Genomic DNA, 19,789 nt, shown 5'->3' with positions numbered 1-19,789 from the left:
TCAGGCAAGTAGCTCAACATCTCTGAGTCCGTTTCTAGAGATAATGGCACCTCCTCAAAGAGCTGTTGAAGGAATTACATGAAACAAGGAATGTGGAAGGATTTAGCAGTGAATGGAATTCCATGTATTGTTCAATAAAGGTTAGTTTAAGGAGAAATAAACACAAATTGAGTTACTTTCCAGGTTAGCTTTCCAGCTGGCTGGGCCGAACTGAGGAGATGGAAGAAATACAAAGGAATAGTCACTGAAGCTGGCCTTGACTGAACCAGACCCTGGGCTAACCCCTCACACAGATTATGCCATGTGACTCTCAGAAGAATCCCATGAAGTGGATGTTATTATCCCATTTTATGGATGAAGAAAGTGATCCATAAAGAAGATGAGCAGCAGCCCAAGGTCCCGCAGCTAATGAGCCAGAGCCAGGATTTCAATCCAGGGCCCGTGATCTGCATTAACAATGCACACAGCTCTGTGTTTAAATCCCAACTCTGCCACTCCCTGGACCAGGAACAAGTTTCTTAACCTGAGCTTCGGTTTCCTCATCTGAAAAGACAGATAATAATATTACCCACTTCGTGGGCTATTGAGAGAATGAAATGGGATAATATGCCTGAAAGGGACTGGTATGTCACAGGTGCTCAATAAGTGCTGGGACTGGTATGCAGCAGGTGTTCAATAACTGCTCAGTGTATTGCCAGGGCTGGGCTGGGAGAGGTTGCCTCAGAGTGGGGGCCCCACTTCTTAGGGATTGGTATGCAGTAGGCATATTCACTATACAGGCACATGTTGTTTTATTGCATTTTGCAGAGATTGCCTTTTTTACAAATTGAAGGTTTGTGACAATCTTGCATTGTCAGACAACGGTTGTCATTTTTTAGCAATGAAGAATTCTTTTTTTTTTTTTTTTTTTTTTTGCTCTTTAGGGCCACACTTGCAGCATATGGTGGTTCCCAGGCTAGGGGTCCAGTCGGAGCTACAGCTTCCGGCCTACACCACAGCCACAGCAACTTGGGAATCAAGCCACATCTTCAACCAACACCACAGTTCATGGCAACGCCAGATCCGTAACCCACTGAGCGAGGCCAGGGATCAAACCCAAAGCCTCATGGTTCCCAGTTGGATTCATTTCCGCTGCACTGACGGGAACTCCTTTTTTTTTTTTTTTTTCTTAACAAAGGTATGCATATTGTTTTTTAGACATAATATTGTTGCACACTTAATAGACACAGTATTGTGTAAACAGAACTTTCCTATGCATTGAAAAATCAAACAATTTACTTTATTGCAATACTCGCGTTATTGCAATGAACCAAACCTACGCTATCTCTGAGGTCTGTCTGTACTCAAGCCATGGGAGCCATGAAAAATTTTTTCTCAGGACCTCAGTTTTCTTATCTGCAAAATGGAGCAGGTGAGACCAGCTCTCTGAGCCCTTCCCACCTGACAGTCATGCATGATGGTTAGTCAACTTTCTTGGAATTAGAAGTGTAACAAAAGGAAGCAACAGTAGCTGCACGAGGCACATGGGCCTTGGAGGATCACAAGTGTCACCCCATGTGGAATGAGGGCCCTTTCTCCCTCCCAGTCCCACAGTCCCACCTGCTAACTTTTTTTTTTTTTTTTTTTTTTTTTTTTGCCTTTTGTCTTTTCAGGGCTGCACCTGCGGCATATGGAGTTTCCCAGGCTAGGGGTCTAATCAAAGCTGTAGCCTGCCGGCCTACGCCAGAGCCACAAAAACCCCAGATCCAAGCCGTGCCTGCGACCTACACCACAGCTCATGGCAACACCAGATCCTTAACTCACTGATCAAGGCCAGGGATTGAACCCGCAACCTCATGGTTCCTAGTTGGATTCGTTAACCACCGAGCAACAACAGGAACTCCCCACCTGCTAACTCTTACCTTGCCTTTCCTTTCACTAGATTTTGGTCCTTCCTCAGGCAGGGGGATTTTTTTTTCTTATTTATTTATTTATTTATTATCTTTTTAGGGCCACGCCCATGGCATATGGAGGTTCCCAGGCTAGAGGCTGAATTGGAGATAGAGCTGCCGGCCTACACCACAGACACAGCCATGCCAGATCCAAGCCACGTCTGTGATCTACACCACAGCTCCCTGCAACACCGAATCCTTAATCCACTGAGTGGGGCCAGGGATCAAACCTGCGTCCTCATGGGTACTAGTCAGATTCGTTTCTACTGAGCCATGACGGGAGCTCCTCTTTTCCTATTTTAATAGTTCACATTAAGGCAGCAAGTGGAATGGAAAAGCACAAGGACTTGGAGTTCCCTGTTGGCTCAACGGATTAAAGATCCGGCATTGTCATTGCTTGGTGCAGGTTCAATCCCTAACCCAGGGACTTCTGCATGCTGTGGGCTCAGCCAAAAAGAAAAAAAAAAAAAAAAAAAAAAGCACAAGGACCCTGCAGCCCACCTGCCCACATTCCAACCCAGCTCAGCCATCACAACACACATGGCCTTGGGCAAGTTAACTCAACCTTTTGGGCCTCAGTCTCCCCACCCATCACATGGTTTAACAATAGCACAAACTCACAGAGTCGTTGGGGAATCCACTGGGTGTGACATGTTGGCAAAATAGAAATAAGTTTTTGGTATTATTATTATTATTATTACTTATTTTAAAGCATCTTGGAAAAAATAACCTGGGATACCAAAACCATGAAATGACAGATCTCATTGCTCAGGATGAGGCAAAAATAATTTGACTTTATAAATGAATTGGTATAAAGAGAATTAGTAAGTGAAAGATAATACTGGGCGGCGGGGGGGGGGGGGATTGCAGTAGACAGCCCCAAATGAGAAGGCAGTGCAAAATGAAAATTCAAAGCCTCATGTTGAAAAAAATGATTAAGACTTTCAAGACAGAACCTATCTATGGAACAAACATAGACAGATATGGAGAACAGACTTGAGGGGAGGGTGTGGGATGGACTAGGAGTTTGGGGTTAGTAGATGCAAACTATCGGATTTAGAATGGAGAAGCAATGAGGTCCTACTGTATAGTACAGGGAACTGTGTCTAGTCTCTTGGGACAGAACATGATGGGGGATGATATGAGAAAAATAATATATATACACACATATATATACATACATACATATATATATATATATATATATATATATATATATTCTTGACCCAGTCACATATGTATATACATATGGGTCACTTGCTGTACAGCAGAAATTGGCACAACATAATAAATCAACTATACTTTAATTTTAAAAATTAAAAAAATAAGTAAATAAAAAATTTAAAAAGAAGAATTTCAAGAGAGCTACAGGATAACATTAAACTAAACAGAAGGCCCTTCCATGTGTGGAGCCTATATGAAGTCACATGCCACAAAGTTGGCCCCGGCTCTATATCTTGGCAGGGATACGGGTTACATGGATTTATGTATTTCTTGAAACTCACCAAACTGTATATTTAAAACCTATGCATTTCACTGTATATTATATCAATGAAATTATACCAATTTTTTTTAATGACCAAAAAAGGTTATAAATTCCCTGCTCATCACAAGCAGAGTTCAGCAGTGAGGTGCAGGTACAGACTTGAATGCCAAATGTTGTCTTCGTCTAACCCAGTCTGTGTATCTCTGGTGCCTGCATACAGTTGTACAGGATGTGCACTGACCAAACCTATGCCATTCACATAGATGAATCATGACCCCCAGAGTGGCACACTGGGTAACCTACACAAATGTACGCAGTGGTCTTGACTGTACAACTTCGCCTAAAGATCTCATCATTCATTCATCTAAAGGCTCCAGGTGAATTCAAGGTCTAGAATTCAAGAGTCTTATGGCAAATTCCATCCCAAGGTCTCCAATCCAGGCAGAGATCCAGAAGGAGCCTGCTCATGGAAAGACCTTCCTAGGATGTGCAAAGGAGCCATCCTTCAGATCCTTGTGACCCCATGCAGTTTAGCAAGCCCTATTTCCCCAACACCACTGAAGCCTTGGCTCAGAGGGGCAAAGGGCTGGATTTAAGTGTCCAAGCTAATTTATCACACCAAAGTCCGCTAAGACCGCGGAGTCATTTAGAAATGTAAATTACCACTGTTTACATTTAACAGAGTCTTCTCACCATGGAGAAACTGTTTCCAATTATGAAACATGAAAGCTGGTCACCGTTTGGGGTTAATATGACGTTCTCTGAGAAAGTGAACAGGCGAGACTACCCAGATACCTAATTACTTGGAAAGATAATCTTGAATAATTGGAATTAGAGCAACTAAAGCAATTATTGGATGTTGTGATCTCCAGGAGCAGTCCTCCACTAGGCTCAGGGATTTAATCACGTTTAATAAGAGCACGTAATTAGAGGAATCCAGAATTTCAGAACTGAAGTGGCAGAACTAACACTTCAGAGTGAGGGTGGTGGGAGGACCATGTGTGAAGCTACTGAAAACAAAGCTGGAAGAATGGGTGGGAAGGGGTGGGGGTGAGATGAGAAAGGATGAGTGGGGTTGGTGGGGTCGGTGGGATGCTGATTGAAAGACCTCAGGAGCCTGGAGGGTGAGCGTGTGCTGTGTGACTTTAAGCAAGGCATTTAACCTCTCTGGGCTCTAACTTCCTTCCATGCTTCAGCCATTCAGTGAATGTCTCTCGCACCTCTGCCATGTGCCCAACACAAGGACACTGGATCTCACTCCTTTGCATATGCCATTCATTCTACTAGAAATGGACACCCCGTCACCTTGCCGTGCCCCTTATGCAGAAGGAATGGAGCTCATCCTTCAAGACCCTATCCTCATGGAACCTTCCACACATTCTTCCCAGGCTGCCATCATTCTTTCCACAACCCTCTGGCCACCCCCTCTGGGTCTCTGATTCACAGGTGTGACTCTGCCTCCTCATGAGTCTCTGCCACTAGAAGGCTTCTTAAGATCAAGAGCGGGGTTGGGGGTTGGGGGGGAGAAGGATTATCCTCGCTGTCCCAGCTCCTGGCACACAGCCTGGCACCAAGGCAGGCTGACCACTGGCCCTAAGGTGAGGTAAACAAAGGTCCCTGCAGCCCTTCCCCGAAAGCAGGGCTGCAGCTTGCCCTGCCTCCAAGAATGAAATGGCACCAGGTGAGTGGCCTGTGAGTTTACTGAGAATGTCCCAGGAAAGCATCTCTTTTTTTTGTCTTTTTAGGGCCGCAGCCAAGGCTTATGGACTCGACCCCTGGCTAGGGGTCGAGTTGGAGCTGTAGCTGCTGGCCACAGTCACAGCAATGCCATATCTGAGCCATGTCTGCGACCTACACCAGAGCTCATGGCAACACCGGATCATTTAACCCACTGAGCAAGGCCAGGGATCAAACCCATATCCTCATGGATACTAGTCAGGTTTGTTACCACTGAGCCACAATGGGAACTCCGGTATCTTCTTCTGAAGGGGGAAGCCAGCGCTCTGCTGCCTCCACGGAAGGACCAGGGATGTTCAGACCCTCAGTCGTTCCCACCCATGGTTAGAGGGCTGCAAGAATCACCTCGATGTGGTCTGGGAATGACAGGTGAGAAGGAATCGTGGACCTGTGAGCCCCTTAGGCTGGTCTCCTGCCTCTTTAGTGTCCTTGGGATGAAAGCATCAGAGCTACCATGTTGTCAGCCCCTGAACCACAGACAGGTACTCAGTGACTTGGGAGCCCAGAGCAGGCATAACTATCTCAGTCTGGGGACAAGAGAGGACTTTGAGGAGGCAGGACCTTTGGGCTGGCTCATGGAGGTGACAGAGAAGGCAGGAAGGCAGCCGAGGTGAAACGATCATCCAGGATTAACGCACAGGTACAAGGACATGCTGGTGACACAGTGTGTTTGGGCTGTGGCCAGCAGGCTGACCCAAATGCGGCCGGGAGATCAGGGTCCGGGCAGTTATGGAAGCTGGGCCGCCTCCCCCTTCCCTATTCAACATGTTCTGATCCAGGCACGTTTCAGTTCTATGACATAAATCAATAAAATGCACTAAATAAACTAAGTGAGCAGCAGAATTGTAAATCGATTTCAGATGGAGAACAGAGAGGTTGAGGGGACCAACAAGAGACTATTAGAGGAACTCAAGTGAGAAATGACTTACGCAAGACTCGGGATTGTGGCCGCCGAGCCGCCGCATTGTTACACATCCCTGAAATATTAAACAAATGAAACCTACAAGCTTTGGAGATTGTTTCTCAAAAATTGCCAGCTGGTGGCTGCCAGAAATCTCAGCTTAGTGGGAAAGAAGGGCCAGGAGCAGGGATGACTGGCAACTACAGCTCAGCCCAGGTGGGATAGAGAAGGGCACTGCTTCCGGAGTCAGGATCCAGGTTTCTAAACCCCAAAAGAGCCACCCCGTGTCTATACCCTCGCCCCTGTTCCTGTCTTCCTTCTCTCCTTGCTTCATTCAACGAACCTTTATTACATTCTGGTGGTATGCCAATTCTATCTGGGGCTCAGGAGCTACAGAAGGTCAAGATCCAGTGCCTGTCCTCAGGGAGTGTCCAGTCCGGTGGAGGAGATCATCTCAAGCGTGCTAAGAGAACCAGTCACCTCAGGTACCTCTACGGTTCCAGGGTGGCTTTGCGGGAGAGGTCATGTCTCAGCTGGGTTTTGAAGGATAAATAGAACTTTTCAAGGTAAACGAGAAGGGGAAAAGGCAGGTCAGGCACGGGAAGGACAATGCAAAGGCACAGAGATATGAGAGATGATGGAGAGTTTGGGAGGAAATGTATACCAGTAAGGAGACAGGGCCAGAGCACACGGTCGACAGGGATCGTAGGAGGGGGAGTGGAAGAGGCAGACACCCCCTAGATCACAAGGGGCCGTGAACGCTGAGTTCCATGATGTACATTTTGGGAGCCAGGAAAGAGTTGGATTTTCAATTTAGATCGTTTAGAATTCAGTGTGGGAAATTTTTGTTTTACTTTTTATGGAAGTCTCACATATACAGAAAAGTGCCTATACAGCTTGATGAACTTTCAAAAACTGAACACATCCGTGTAACCAGCATCCAGATTAAGAAACAGAACGTCACCAGCTGCGAGAGCCCTCCACGTGTTCTCTTTCAGTCACGCCCGCTCTTCAAGGGCAACCACTGACCCGACTTCTGACAGCATAGATTCATTTTTCTTCTTTTCCAGTTTTATGTAACTGGAATCATATACTCTGTATCCTTTTTTTTTTTTTTTTTTTTTCCCTTTCTTTTAGGGCCACACCTGGGGCATATGGCTAGGGGTCAAGCCAGAGCTGCAGCTGCCAGTTCCCAGGCTAGGGGTCAAATCAGAGCTGCAGCTGCCAGCCTAGGCCACAGCCACAGCAACACGGGATCCGATCCACATCTGCGACCTACACTGCAGCTTGGGGCAATGCCAGATCCTTAACCCACTGAGCAAGGCCAGGGATCGAACCTGCATCTTCAAGGATACTAGTTGGGTTCTTAACCCACTGAACCACAGTGGGAACTGTCTACTCTGTATCCTTCTAAATCTGGCTTCTTTTGCCCAACATCTATGCCCCTGGGGGCAGTCATAAGTCGCATGGTCCTCCACTCTGTGTAGATGGGCACAGAGGGATCACAGTTGGAAGTTACCAGTGCAGCCTGGATGGCAAATATGAATCATGATGAACTCAACTCCTTCCTTCCTTCCTTCCTCCTTCCCTCCCTTCCTTCCTTCCTCCTTCCCGCTCTCCCTTCCTGCTTTCCTTCCCTCACAGTGAGAGCCCCACCCACGTGTGAAGGTGAGTTTCCAGCCTGGGACTTAGGAACTAGGAACTTTCCCCATACCACACCTTAACAAGTGACTCAGGACAGATATTTCTTGGCAGGGGGGTGGGGGAGGTTCAGTTAACATAACAAAGAGCAGAAAACCCAAACATCATCATGGACCCTCTGTTTGCACTGGAGGGTGGCCTCTTTGTTCCTGGGCTAGAGCCCTTCCAGGATGCCTGATAACCATTTACGCAGCTCCCTCCCACTTCTGCAGGGCAGGGACCTTCACCTCATTTGCACCACCCCCCCCATGCCTAGCCCAGAGCTTGGATCACAGTAGGTGCTCAGGAAATGTTTGTTGAATTGAAAGGCACATGTGCAAATGGCTGGCATGCAGAGGCTGCTCTGTTGGTTGACGGGCAAGGGAATGAATGCATGTAACCTGCCTCAAATATTTAGGTCACTTTGGGAGAAATAAATAAGTCACTTTGGGATAACAATGACCAGGGGAGAACTTGAAAAGCATAATAAGTACATATGCCCAGAAATACAGCTGGGCCAGTTGCAGCGCACCCCAGCTGCCAGTCATCCTTAAGGCCTGTGGTCCAGCTCAGGTGTGATAGATTAGATTACTGTTCAGCAAATACTCATTCTCACTCCACCCCATACTTCCACACGGGTCATGTGTTTCTTGCACCATTGATGCTGGACACAATCCCATGACTTGCTTTAGCCAATAGGATATTAGCAGATCGAATGCAAGGAAAGGTTTTAAACGTACTTGTGCAGCTAGCCACCTTGCATTTTTGTCCCCTCTACCTGGTCCCCAAAACAAACACACATGGAGTGGACTTGAGCCCAGTCTACATCCTGGAAGTGAGACAGTCCACATCAACTAAACCTAAGTCAACCTATAGACGTGCAAGCCAAAAAATAAATGCTGAGAGCCACTGAGTTCGGGGATGGCTTGTTACACAGCATTATGGTGGCTCCTGCTGACTGATACACTAGGTTTAAGATTATCCCATTGGTCACAATTATTTGGTAGGAGAATCTGGCCCCAGGGAATAAGAGATTGACATTTGGAGAGACAAGGGAAACCTTAAAGAGGAAGACTAGGAAACATTCCTCTGCATTTTCAATATTAAGTTCAAAACACACAGACATTGTTTATCTGCATTCACACATTCCATCTTCATAAATTGCTCAAGCATCTTTAATTCATTCCTCCTCCTCCACCTCCCATGGCCTGATGGGCAGATCTTTGTTGGAGAATTTGTTACTTTGCTCTGCCAGTGGGGCTCCAATGCTGGGCTGGGCCCCAGAGCCCCAGAGGTAAATAAGAAACCACTGCTACCCTCAGACAGCTCCATTCTTATGAAGGAGAAAAATATGTGTATACGTTACTATTATTCAGCTGTGATACAAGATGGGGTCAAAGTGCAGTAGGGACATAACCTGAACAGCCAGCTATAGGACTTGGTTAAATAAATTGTCTCTATAGGATAGGCTGTTACACAGTTGTTCCAAAAGATGAAGGTGAGTTCTACATGTTGATATAAAAAGCGTGTGTGTGTGTGTGTGTGTGTGTGTGTGTTTATCTATCTGTCATCCTTCTTTCTTCAAGGACTAAAAAACTAAACCATTACCAGTGAATATCTAAGAGTGAACTTATAAGAGACTTTTATTTCTTATCTACACATTTAAGGATTGTTATAAATTTTTTTTGGCCATGGCGTGGAGCAGCTTAATGTGGGATCTCAATTCCCAGACCAGGGATTGAAGCTGGGCCACAGCAGTGGAATCCTAACCACTCGACCACCAGGGAACTCCAGGATTGTCATGATTTTTATAAATTATACAGTGCCTACAGTTAAAAACCAATGTTCATTTTTCATTAATTCAACAGTGCCAGGCACTGCTTTGGGCCCTGGGGACACCATGAATCACAAACAAGACAAAATCCCTGCCCTCAAGGACCTGACCATCTGTTAGGGGAGACCACCGTTAGTCAAAGAAGCACTGATGAATATATTTCAGGTATCATATGTGATGTAAAGACAACTAAACAGTGAAGGGAGTGGGGAAGGACTTGGCAGGAGCTGGGGCTGAGCTAAGGATGTTTAAGGAAGGCTTCCCTGAGGATGTGACATTTAAGTGAATGAGAAGAGACCAGCTGTGCAGAGAGAACAGTATTCCAGGAGCAGGAAACGGCAAGTGCAAAGGTCCTGAGGCACCCGTTAGCTTGGCTGACCCAAGGAACAGTAAAGATTTTGGAGACAGGAAGTGTGGTGAGGGAGGGGAACATGCAGGAGATGACATTCCAGAGGTACAAGGCCAGATCCCACAGACCTTACAGGATGCAAGAAAGATGCTGACTTTTGCTGTGAGCAAGATGGGAGCCAAGGAAGGGATTTAAACACTGAGCCCCCATGAGATGCTCGAGGCTCTAAAAAGATCATTCTGGCTACCAGTGAGTGGGGGGCAAAAACGGAAGGAGGGCACCCCTTAAGAGACTGTGGCAGGAATCCAGATGAAAAACGGATGTGGCTTCGGCTAGTGTCAAAGATGCAAAGATATTTCCTACTTGAAACACAAAGGTAGGCTAATCAGGAGAACTCACAAAAATGTGCAATGGTAAAAAACAAACACAAAAAACAAAACCCCACTGATGGCAGACTCTGCCAGGGAGAGGGTCGCAGAAAAAAGGACAAGAGGTGTATTGAGAAAATGCAAAGACAGAGGCCATTTGAGAAGGGTCTCAACCACACACACACACACACACACACACACACACACACACACACGGCTTGGAAGGCCTAGATTTTCAGCAGAAAAACCAGGCATTTAAGAGCCAGATGGTTCAGGTTCACGTCCCAGCATCCTGTGTGACCTTGGGCAAGTCCATTAACTCTCTAGGCCTCAGTTTCCTCATCTATCAAATGGGGATTCAAGGAGCCAACAGGCGTCAAGTTCTCAGAACAGTGGCTGGCACGTGGTTAAGCACCGCATGAAAGCCAGTTTGTGTGTGTGTGTCCTCTGACACAAATAGTTACGATCGGATCTTGCAGAGCAGGAGAGAAGTCACAGAGGGAGCAGGTGCAGACAGAACCTGGGGTGAAGAGCCTTCTCTGGGAGAGAACAAGCCTGGGCTCTAACATCAGCCCAGACGCCACATGGGACCCCAAATAAGTCCCTCCACCTCTGTAGCTCGGGCTCCTCGTCTATGAAACTGACTGTCCACAAGGAGAGGTCACGGAGGGATCCGTGAGCGCCTCACTCTGCAGGTGCCCCTGCAGAGGTTCGGGACAGGCCCCGGCATCACCACGACCAAACCCTGCCAGTCCCAGGACACAGTTTAAATGCTTGAGAGGCAGGAAGTCCGTGAAAACTGTTCCGAAAAGCCAGCCCACTCAGCCTCCTTATAAACATTTTTATGTACACAGCCAGGGAGATCCTCAGCATAGCTGCCAAGCCCTGAAAGTAAAGCCACAAAGGCAGCAAAAACACAAAGGTAACAAAACCTCTCTGGGGCCCTCGGTCCTCATAAAAGAAGCCAGCATAAAGGCCCAGTGCCTCCAGCAGGAAGCACGAGCAACCCACGTGCCAATGCACGTGGACCCCCACACGTGTGTACACACAGCCACACACTCATACATGCACACACATGCCTCCGCGCCCACGCTCACCCACCCGTGTGCACACATGCACACACACAAGACCCACGTACACGCTCTCACGGAAATGCCTGCCCACCCACACACATCCTCACCCTTGATCCAACCTGCACAACCCTTTACCCTTGCAGACACAGATCCTGCTTCCTGGAAGCTGGATCTGGCGGACAGGTGGCCCAGGACCTCCCAGGCCTTGGGGATCCTGGGATGAGCATCCTTGAGGTTGCCTGCAGGTCTCGGCTCTTCTAAGACCCAGTGCAAGAAAGGGCTGCGGAGCATGGGCTCTGCCCCTTAGGAGATGTGAGTCATAAATGGTTTAATGTCTAAACCTCGGTTTCCTGATCTGTCAAGTGAGGTGAGCACGTCAGCCCCTCCCTCACAAAGGTGCAGGGAGGTTTCTCGGTTAATATATTGCAAGTGCTCGGCCTGGTGCCTGGGGCAGTGCACCTGCTCTATTCATATTGGCCATTCCTCAGTGACAGCGTTCATCGTATTTTCTGCAGAGCTCAGTTTGAAAGCTGTGGCCCAAGTTGCTCAGCCTGAAGCTTCAAGGACAGTTTCATGGAGCAACCGAACAGAGCATCGTCTCTGGGAAGCAAAGGAAACAAAGCAGGCAGTCCCCACTGCCTCAAGCTGGCTCGGCCGGGGAGCCCAGCCTCTTCCCGGGTCTGAGGACACTCTGGGATCCCTGTTACATGCCCCTCAGCTTCACCAGCTACCACGTGGCTGGGGCTCTCCGAGGGGACAGTGTCTGCGAGACAGGAACGTCACGGCCCCCTTGCCTACCCCCTCCACCTTTGTCAACACCCAGGAGGGGTCAGAGAGACCCTCCGAACCTCCTTTTTTTAATTTTAATTTTTTTCTTTTTAGGGCCGCAGGTGTGGCATATGGAAGTCCCCAGGCTAGGGGTCCAATCGGAGCTGCAGCTGCCGACCTATGCCATAGCCACAGCACCGCAGGATAGGAGCTACATCTGCGACCTACACCACAGCTCACGACAACACTGGAGCCGTAACCCACTGAGCAAGGCCAAGGATCGAACCTGCGTCCTCATGGATACTAGTCTGGTTCACAACCTGCTGAGTCACAACGGGAACTCTAATCCTTGAACCTCCTGACACTACAGAGAAAGTGCAAGCTGAGCCCCACCAGCAGGGACTTAATTTCCCCTGAGCCAGGCCCGCCAAGCACCACCCCTCTGCTGGAATAGTTTATAGGACAGATAAACCCTGCCTCAGTTTCCCCACCCCAACTCCAGGACCAGAACCCTCTCCTAATCTCCAGGTTGGAAGAGACCTGCACACCTGTTCTCTCTTGGCAGAAGTTCTCCTTGGCGACAGGGTGCTCGCAGCCACACCCTACATGCCTATGGCAGCACATCCTCCAGCATCCATTCTCCTCTTCTTCCACAAAGATAACACCCCTGACTTTTAGCTGAGCATACGGTTGCCAGGATAAAGACCTTATTTCCCAGCCTTCCTTGCAGCTCTGCTCAAGTTCTGGCCAAGGGGATCCAAGTTCATGCCATGCGGTAGCCTTACAACTGACATGCAAGCTTTGCCCTTTCTTCTTTGCCCTTCCTCCCTCCTGTTGCCTGGAATGGAGATGTGACAGCTGGAGCTCTAGCTGCCCTCTTAGACCATGAGGACAAAGGCCATGGGGATGATGGAGAAGGGCTCCAGAGGGGCCAGGATGCTGATGACTTCATGAAGCAGAGCCCCCTGGGATCTCAAATTTTTATCAAAGCAATAAATACATTTCTCCATTGAAGCCAGATAGTACTGTTCCGCCCCCTACACAAGTGGCAGCCCACTCCTGGTCATCGTATCTAAGCATCACTGGGCTCAGAATCTCTGCTGTCGAGCCCTGCACACCAATGGGTCCCTGAATGGCAATGTCCATCAGGCCTGGACCTCCCCACACCAGTGAGACAACAGAGAACATCTGTCTTCCCTTCCTCAAGGTCAAATTCTATTGAAGGCAATGCCCCCAACCATGCCAGTGCCTGACCCCCGACTTCCTCACACCCATCCTACCTCCCCCAAAGTCCCAGCATGCACTGCAAGTGATGGAAGTATAGTGACTCCTGTCAGGACCATCCCAAGCAGGGGTGAGGATGGGGAGTGGGGAGCTGTGCCTCCACCTGTCTCTCCCACTGCACTGATTGCTCAGGGAACATGGAGCTTTGTCATGGGATTCTGGTCCTTTGGTGGCGGGGGGGCAGGAGGAGAAGCATCACCCAGAGATACCAGGATCAGTGACAAGGATACCAGAATGCAAGGACAGCCTCACCCAGGAGCAGGAAGCCAGCTGGGCTAGGAAGTATCCCTAGACAGGGCGAGGCCAAAACACACAAGCTGAGACCACACCTACCTTTCTCTGATGCTGGGGCCAAGTCAATGAAGCTGCGACATTTTTCACCTTTGGGGAAAAACAAAGAAAAAAGGTTTTCAGAACATGAGAGGAAGTGAGAGCTTCAGGCTTCTGTCTCTCCCCTTCCCATAGGCCAGGTATGGAGCGGGGCCCTGAGCATCTCTAACTTAAGCGGCGTCTTTCTCTAACACTGATTCCCAAGAAGACAACGACCTGAGGAATGCAGACAGAGAAGCTGCAAACTTGGCTGAACAGCCCCCATGACGATGCCTCCTCTGCTTCATCTCCGAGTCCACTCCATCCAGCCCTGTCGCTCCCACCTCCTTGGAGCCCTCCATCCCTTCCCACGGCCTCCACCCTGTCCAGGCACACAGGACAAGGGCAGTGGCCATCCCTAGGCGCCCTGGCCTCCACTCTGGCCTCTGTCCAATCCACTCTCCACACTGCGGCTGGAGGGATATTTTCTTTTTTTTTCCCCCCTTTGTCTTTTTAAGGCTGCGCCCATGGCATATGGAGGTTCACAGGCTAGGGGTCTAATCAGAGCTGCAGCTGCCGACCTGCACCACAGACACAGCAATTCGGGATCCGAGCCACATCTGCAACCTACGCCAGGAGCTTGTGGCAACGCCAGATCCTTAACCCACTGAGTGAGGCCAGGGATTGAACCCATATCCTCATGGATATTAGAGGGGTTCTTAACCCACTGAGCCACAAGGAGAACTCCTGGAGGGTTATGTCCAAACCACGTAGCTCCAAAACACTTGCATGCTCGCATACAATGCAAGTACCCAAACTCCTGTTTGAACTCCTTCATCCCAAAGAATAAAGCCCAAATTCCTTCCCGTGGGCCCAGGACTGGCCTCTCCATCAACACTCCTCCCCCATCCCCTCTCCTTCCCTCCTCTCAGCCCTTTCACTCCTCATGTTCCCTCCCAGCCAGAGGCCTTAACCCACTGCACCAGGCCAAAGATTGACCCAGAGCCTCCGTAGAGACAAGCTGGGTCATTTACCCGCTTCACTACAGCAGGAACTCTGGAAAGCATTCCCTCTTGTACCACTAAGTATGATGTAAACTTACTTAAACCTTTTCACAGACATTCATTCTTTTATCAGGTTGGGGATGTTCTCTTCTATTTCTAGTTTGTTGAGGAGTTTTATTATAAAAGTGTGTTTGCTTTCTCTTCAACCCCATAACAACCTGTCATGGAGTTCTGAGAATCCCCATTTTATTTTATTTTATTTTACTTTATTTTATTTTGTCTTTTTAGGGCCACACCCGAGGCAATGGAGGCACATGGAGGTTCCCAGGCTAGGGGTCCAATCAGAGCTGTAGCCGCTGGCCTACACCACAGCCACAGCAACGCAAGATCTGAGCCGTATCTGCGACCTGCACCAGAGCTCACGGCAATGCCGGATCCTTAACCCACTGAGTGAGGCCAGGGATTGAACCCACAACCTTGTGGTGCTAGTTGGATTCGTTTCTACTGAGCCATGACGGGAACTCCGAGAATCCCCATTTTAGAGACAAATAAACTGAGGCTCTGAGCTTTCAATGACTTGCCCAAGACCACAGAGCCAGTAAGTGATGGACTCATCACAGGTCCATAGATTCCAAACTCCATGTCCTAAAGTTTTTCCAGCTCTCTATTCCCATTTATTTGCTCTACTGCTACAGCCAGCCATTCCCACTGGACAGAGCTCTTGGGTCCTAAAAGGAAGCCCCTCCATGCAGATTGGGAAAATCCACCAGGGGCTAAATAAAATGGCTCTCAAGTTTCCATTTCTGCTACATGGACAAAACTGAACAGAAGATGTTTGACCCACACTGTCAGTGCAAGGCAAAGCTGAAGTTTAAGGAAAAATCATAGTGATGACATAGACTGGAAATTTCAATGGTCCACAAGCCTCATAACTAAAAGCCAAACAGAGAAGAGATGTTTGGCCCCAAACCCTTAAGTTCCATGATAAAGATCAGCTAACCATTTGCGAGAAAGGTATCAACCTATATATACCATATTGGCTAGCTGCTTTTAGAAGTGGCCTTTCAAACATTTACATTTTTGTGAATTATTATTACTTTATATGTTTAACAAGGGACTTTGGGTATAAAACTGAGGCAAGTGTGCTTATCTCTTTAGACCAAGGCTTGTCAATTAGATCACAGAGCTGTGGCCTGTTACCGCCACCTGATGGCAGCATACCTTCCTTGACTGGGCAGGACTAAAAAGCTGGAAAGGATCCTAAAGGTCATCCTTTTGCAAGTGGTTCTCAACATTGGAAAGCCCAGACTCCACCCACAGACACTCTGGTTTATCTGGTCAGCACGAAGCCTAACCAACGGGTTTTAAAAGCCCCCCAGGCTTTCCCTGGTGGTGCAGCAAGCTAAGGATCCAGCACTGTCACTACTGTGGCTCAGGTGGTTGCTGTGGTGCAGGTTCAGTCCCTGGCCTGAGAACCTCTGCAAGTCACAGGCACGGCCAAAGTTAATTAATTAATTAATTAACTAATTAAAAGCCCCCTCTAGGTGATTCCAGCCAGGCAGCCAAGAGAAGATTCACATTCCAATCTGATTTGTAAAAACATCTATTCAAAAATAGTGACAGCTGGTGATACTGCGCTGGATGCACCTTCCAGCAACAACATTTATGGGGCAAGATGGCAGAGTGGCCAAGACCTGAGCTCTGGAATCAGCAGAGCTAGGTTCAAATCCTGGGTCTACTTCCTGACATGTGAGTTCCCAGTCTTTCGGTACCTTGATTTTCTAATCTGTAAAATGGGCACAGCACCTGTAAGGGTGCTGTTAAGACTCAACATGGGCAAAGAAGTAAGGAAGCCTGGAACAGAGTGGGAGCTCTCATCACCATCATCATCATCATCAACACCATCACCACCATCATGATCATCATCACTATCATCACCACCATCATCACTACCATCATCATCATCACCATCATCATCATCACCATCATTATCATCAATCAGCATCATCATCACCACCATCATCATCACCATCATCATCACCACCATCATCATCATCAATCAGCATCATCACCATCATTAATTATCATCATCACCAACATCACCATCATCATCACCATCATCACCATCATCATCAATCAGCATCATCATCACCATCATTAATTATCATCATCACCAACATCACCATCATCATCATCATCACATCACCATCATCATCATCATCACCATATCATCATCATCATCACCATCATCATCATCATCATCATCATCATCATCATCATCACACCATCACCATCATCATCATCACTTCCCACACAGAGAGGAAACATGGGACCTCTGCAGTCTAATGGAGGAAGACAAGGCTGATGCCTGGTCCCCCATCATGGTGGGGACATGTGGGGTTCAGAGTAAGGACTCTAGAGCCAGACCTGCCTGGGTTCAGCCTGGCTCCATTACTTACAAGACATGTGGCATCAACATTACTTTTGGTGCCTTGAGCTTCTCTACCTAGAAAAGGTGCAAATCACTAATACTAGGATTTCTCTAGTGCTTATTACAAGATAGAGCCATAGGAGTTGGTGCCAACCACCAGGTGGTACAGCTAGGACAGCCCAGCAGGCAGGAGTCCAGCCAAGTGGCAGCTGCCAGGCTGCATGGGTTCCCCTACAGCCCTGCACCTGCCACGGTCTCCCCCAAGTCCATGGACACTGCCTGGTAACTGCCTCCTATTTCCCCCTTGAAGATGCCCTTCCTCCCATCACTACCACCCGCTCTCAGTCCCTCTGACCCACAATGAGCTACTAAGATCCAGAGGATGCTGGGAGTCAGCCTCTCCTCCTTGGAAAGGAGAGTTTCCTAAAGAGCCACTGCATTCCCAGGGTTCCACTGCCCCACTCAAGGAGGGGACAGAGGAGGGAATTCGTGCAGGAGGAGGGTAGAGCCAGCAGACCCCAAAGGAGAAGAGTTTTGGGGACCCATATGCTGCAGGACCTCCACGCCCCCAAGGAGATGTCAGGAAAAGAGCCTGGGAAAGCTGGGCTTTTGGGTTGGAGGTCACAGGTTTAACAAAAATCCTGCACCCCGAGGGGCCAGGAAACCATCAGCCATGGGGAGAAGCGGGGCAGAAGACCACAGACTGTCCCAAAAGTTCTGAAAACTTGACCCTGGGGCTGCAAAGGAACCTTAATTACAGGAGGTCTGAATTTCTTTCTTTCTTTTCTTTTCTTTTTTGTCTTTTCAGGGCTGTACCTGCAGCATATGGAGGTTCCCAGGCTAGGGGTCCAATCAGAGCTATAGCCTCCAGCCTACACCACAGCCACAGCAACACGAGATCCGAGCTGTGTCTGCAACCTACACCACAGCTCATGGCAATGCTGGATCCTTAACCCACTGGGCAAGGCCAGGGATTGAACCTGCATACTCGTGGATACTAGTCAGATTTTTTTCTGCTAAGCCACAACAGGAACTCCTGAATTTCTCACTATTCCAGAGAAGGGAAGTTCAATCCATTCAACAAGAGAAATAAACTGCTGGGAAGTCCCTTGCCTGTAAGAAATGACAGTGCATATTCAGAGCCACCAAAGTCTTGAAAGGAAACAGTTTGCCCAAGGATCTTCATCATTGCACTGGCTCTGAGGCCCGTGGTCAACAGAGGGGACTCAGAACCCAGCCCCAAGGCAAGGGTGGTTAACTCATGAGGTTTCAACATCCAGCAATGATGGGGGCAAGCCTGTGGGCCCTGGGTAACCGGAGTGGGGTGCGTCCTGCCTAAAGGAAGATGCATTAACATCCTGGCCATCTGGACCAGTCAGGGTCCCAGCAGGAAACAGATGGCACCCTGCAAGGGGTTCGCAGAGACTGCTGAGCAAAGTAACTATTCAGAGAAGTGTGGACGGGGTGAGAGGCCAGTGACAGCAGGGAGCCCTCGCCTCTTCCAGCCTGAGTGGCTGGGGAGGGAAAGGAGGCTGCGAAAGGCAAAGCCACAGAGGAGGAACTGCCCCTGGGAGCTTAGCCACGCTGAAGCAAGCATCGGAACCAGAGATTCCGGGGCAGAGCCTGAGAATCTGCCTTTCTAACGAAGTCCAGGGGCTGCAGCTGCTGCTGGTCTCGGGACCACACTTTAGAACCACTCCTGGCCATGCGCCCTCAGAGGAGGCACTTTGGCCGCAGCCATAGCACCCGGCAGGAATGCCATGATCCTGAAGCCCCATTTCCACAAGGACTGGCAGTGGCGTGTGGCCACGTGGTTCAACCAGCCGATGCGTAAGAGCCACAGGTGCAAGACCTGGCAGGCCAAGGCGCACCACATCACCCCAAACCCCAAGTCCAGCCCCCTGTGGCCGGTGGTGAGATGCCCTATGAAGGTGCGGGCCAACAGAGACCTCAGCCTGGAGGCACTGAGGGTGGCCGGAATCCACAAGAAAGTGGCCCGGATCTTTGGAATCTCGGTGGATCAGTGGCAGAAGATGCACACGGAGTCCCTGCAGGCCAACGTGCAGCAGCTCAAGGAGCACTGCTCCAAGCTCATCCTCTTCCCCAGGAAGTCCTCAGCCTCCAAGAAAGGTGACAGCTCTGCTGAAGAGCTCAAATTGGCCACCCAGCTGACGGGACCAGTCAAGCGCATATGGAACGTGTACCAGAGGGAGAAAGCCAGAGTCATTACGGACGAGGAGAAGAGCTTCAAGGCCCTTGACAGTCTCTGCAAGGCCCGTGCCAATGCCTGGCTCTTTGGCATACAGGCAAAAAAGTGCCAAGGAAGCTGCAGAACAGGATATGGAGAAGAAAAAATAAAGCGCTGTTGGCATCTTGTGGTTAAAAAAAAAAAAAAAGGAATCACTCCTGAGCGGCATGAAGTCGCTGTCGAAACCTCCACAGGGGCGTTCCTGCTGTGGCTCAGTGTAACTATGAGGATTCGGGTTCAATCCCTGGCCCCACTCAGTGGATTAAGGATCTGGCACTGCCGTGAGCTGGGGTGTAGCTTGTAGACACAGCTCAAATCTGGCGCTGCTGTGGCTGTGGTGTAGGCTGGCAGCTACAGCTCTGATCGACCCCTAGGCTGGGAAATTC

The 19,789-nt window shown here is 48.9% G+C and overlaps 1 protein-coding gene and 1 pseudogene across 3 annotated transcripts in view; one reads left to right on the top strand and one right to left on the bottom strand.

Annotated features, from left to right (window-relative positions):
- GSG1L (GSG1 like) overlaps positions 1-19,789 on the bottom strand; it is a 238,316-nt gene that overhangs the window by 140,105 nt on the left and 78,422 nt on the right. For all 3 annotated transcript variants that reach the window (XM_021086439.1, XM_021086437.1, XM_021086438.1), the window contains exon 2: positions 13,745-13,792. In XM_021086439.1, coding sequence (XP_020942098.1) covers positions 13,745-13,792 — 48 coding nt within the window. The remainder of the gene's footprint in view (positions 1-13,744; positions 13,793-19,789) is intronic.
- LOC100519084 lies at positions 18,441-19,551 on the top strand (annotated as a pseudogene).

This window comes from Sus scrofa, chromosome 3 (assembly GCF_000003025.6).
Source record: "Sus scrofa isolate TJ Tabasco breed Duroc chromosome 3, Sscrofa11.1, whole genome shotgun sequence".
NCBI lineage: Eukaryota > Metazoa > Chordata > Mammalia > Artiodactyla > Suidae > Sus > Sus scrofa.
Note: the sequence above shows the minus strand (reverse complement) of the source record. Positions and strands in the feature narration are given on the sequence as shown.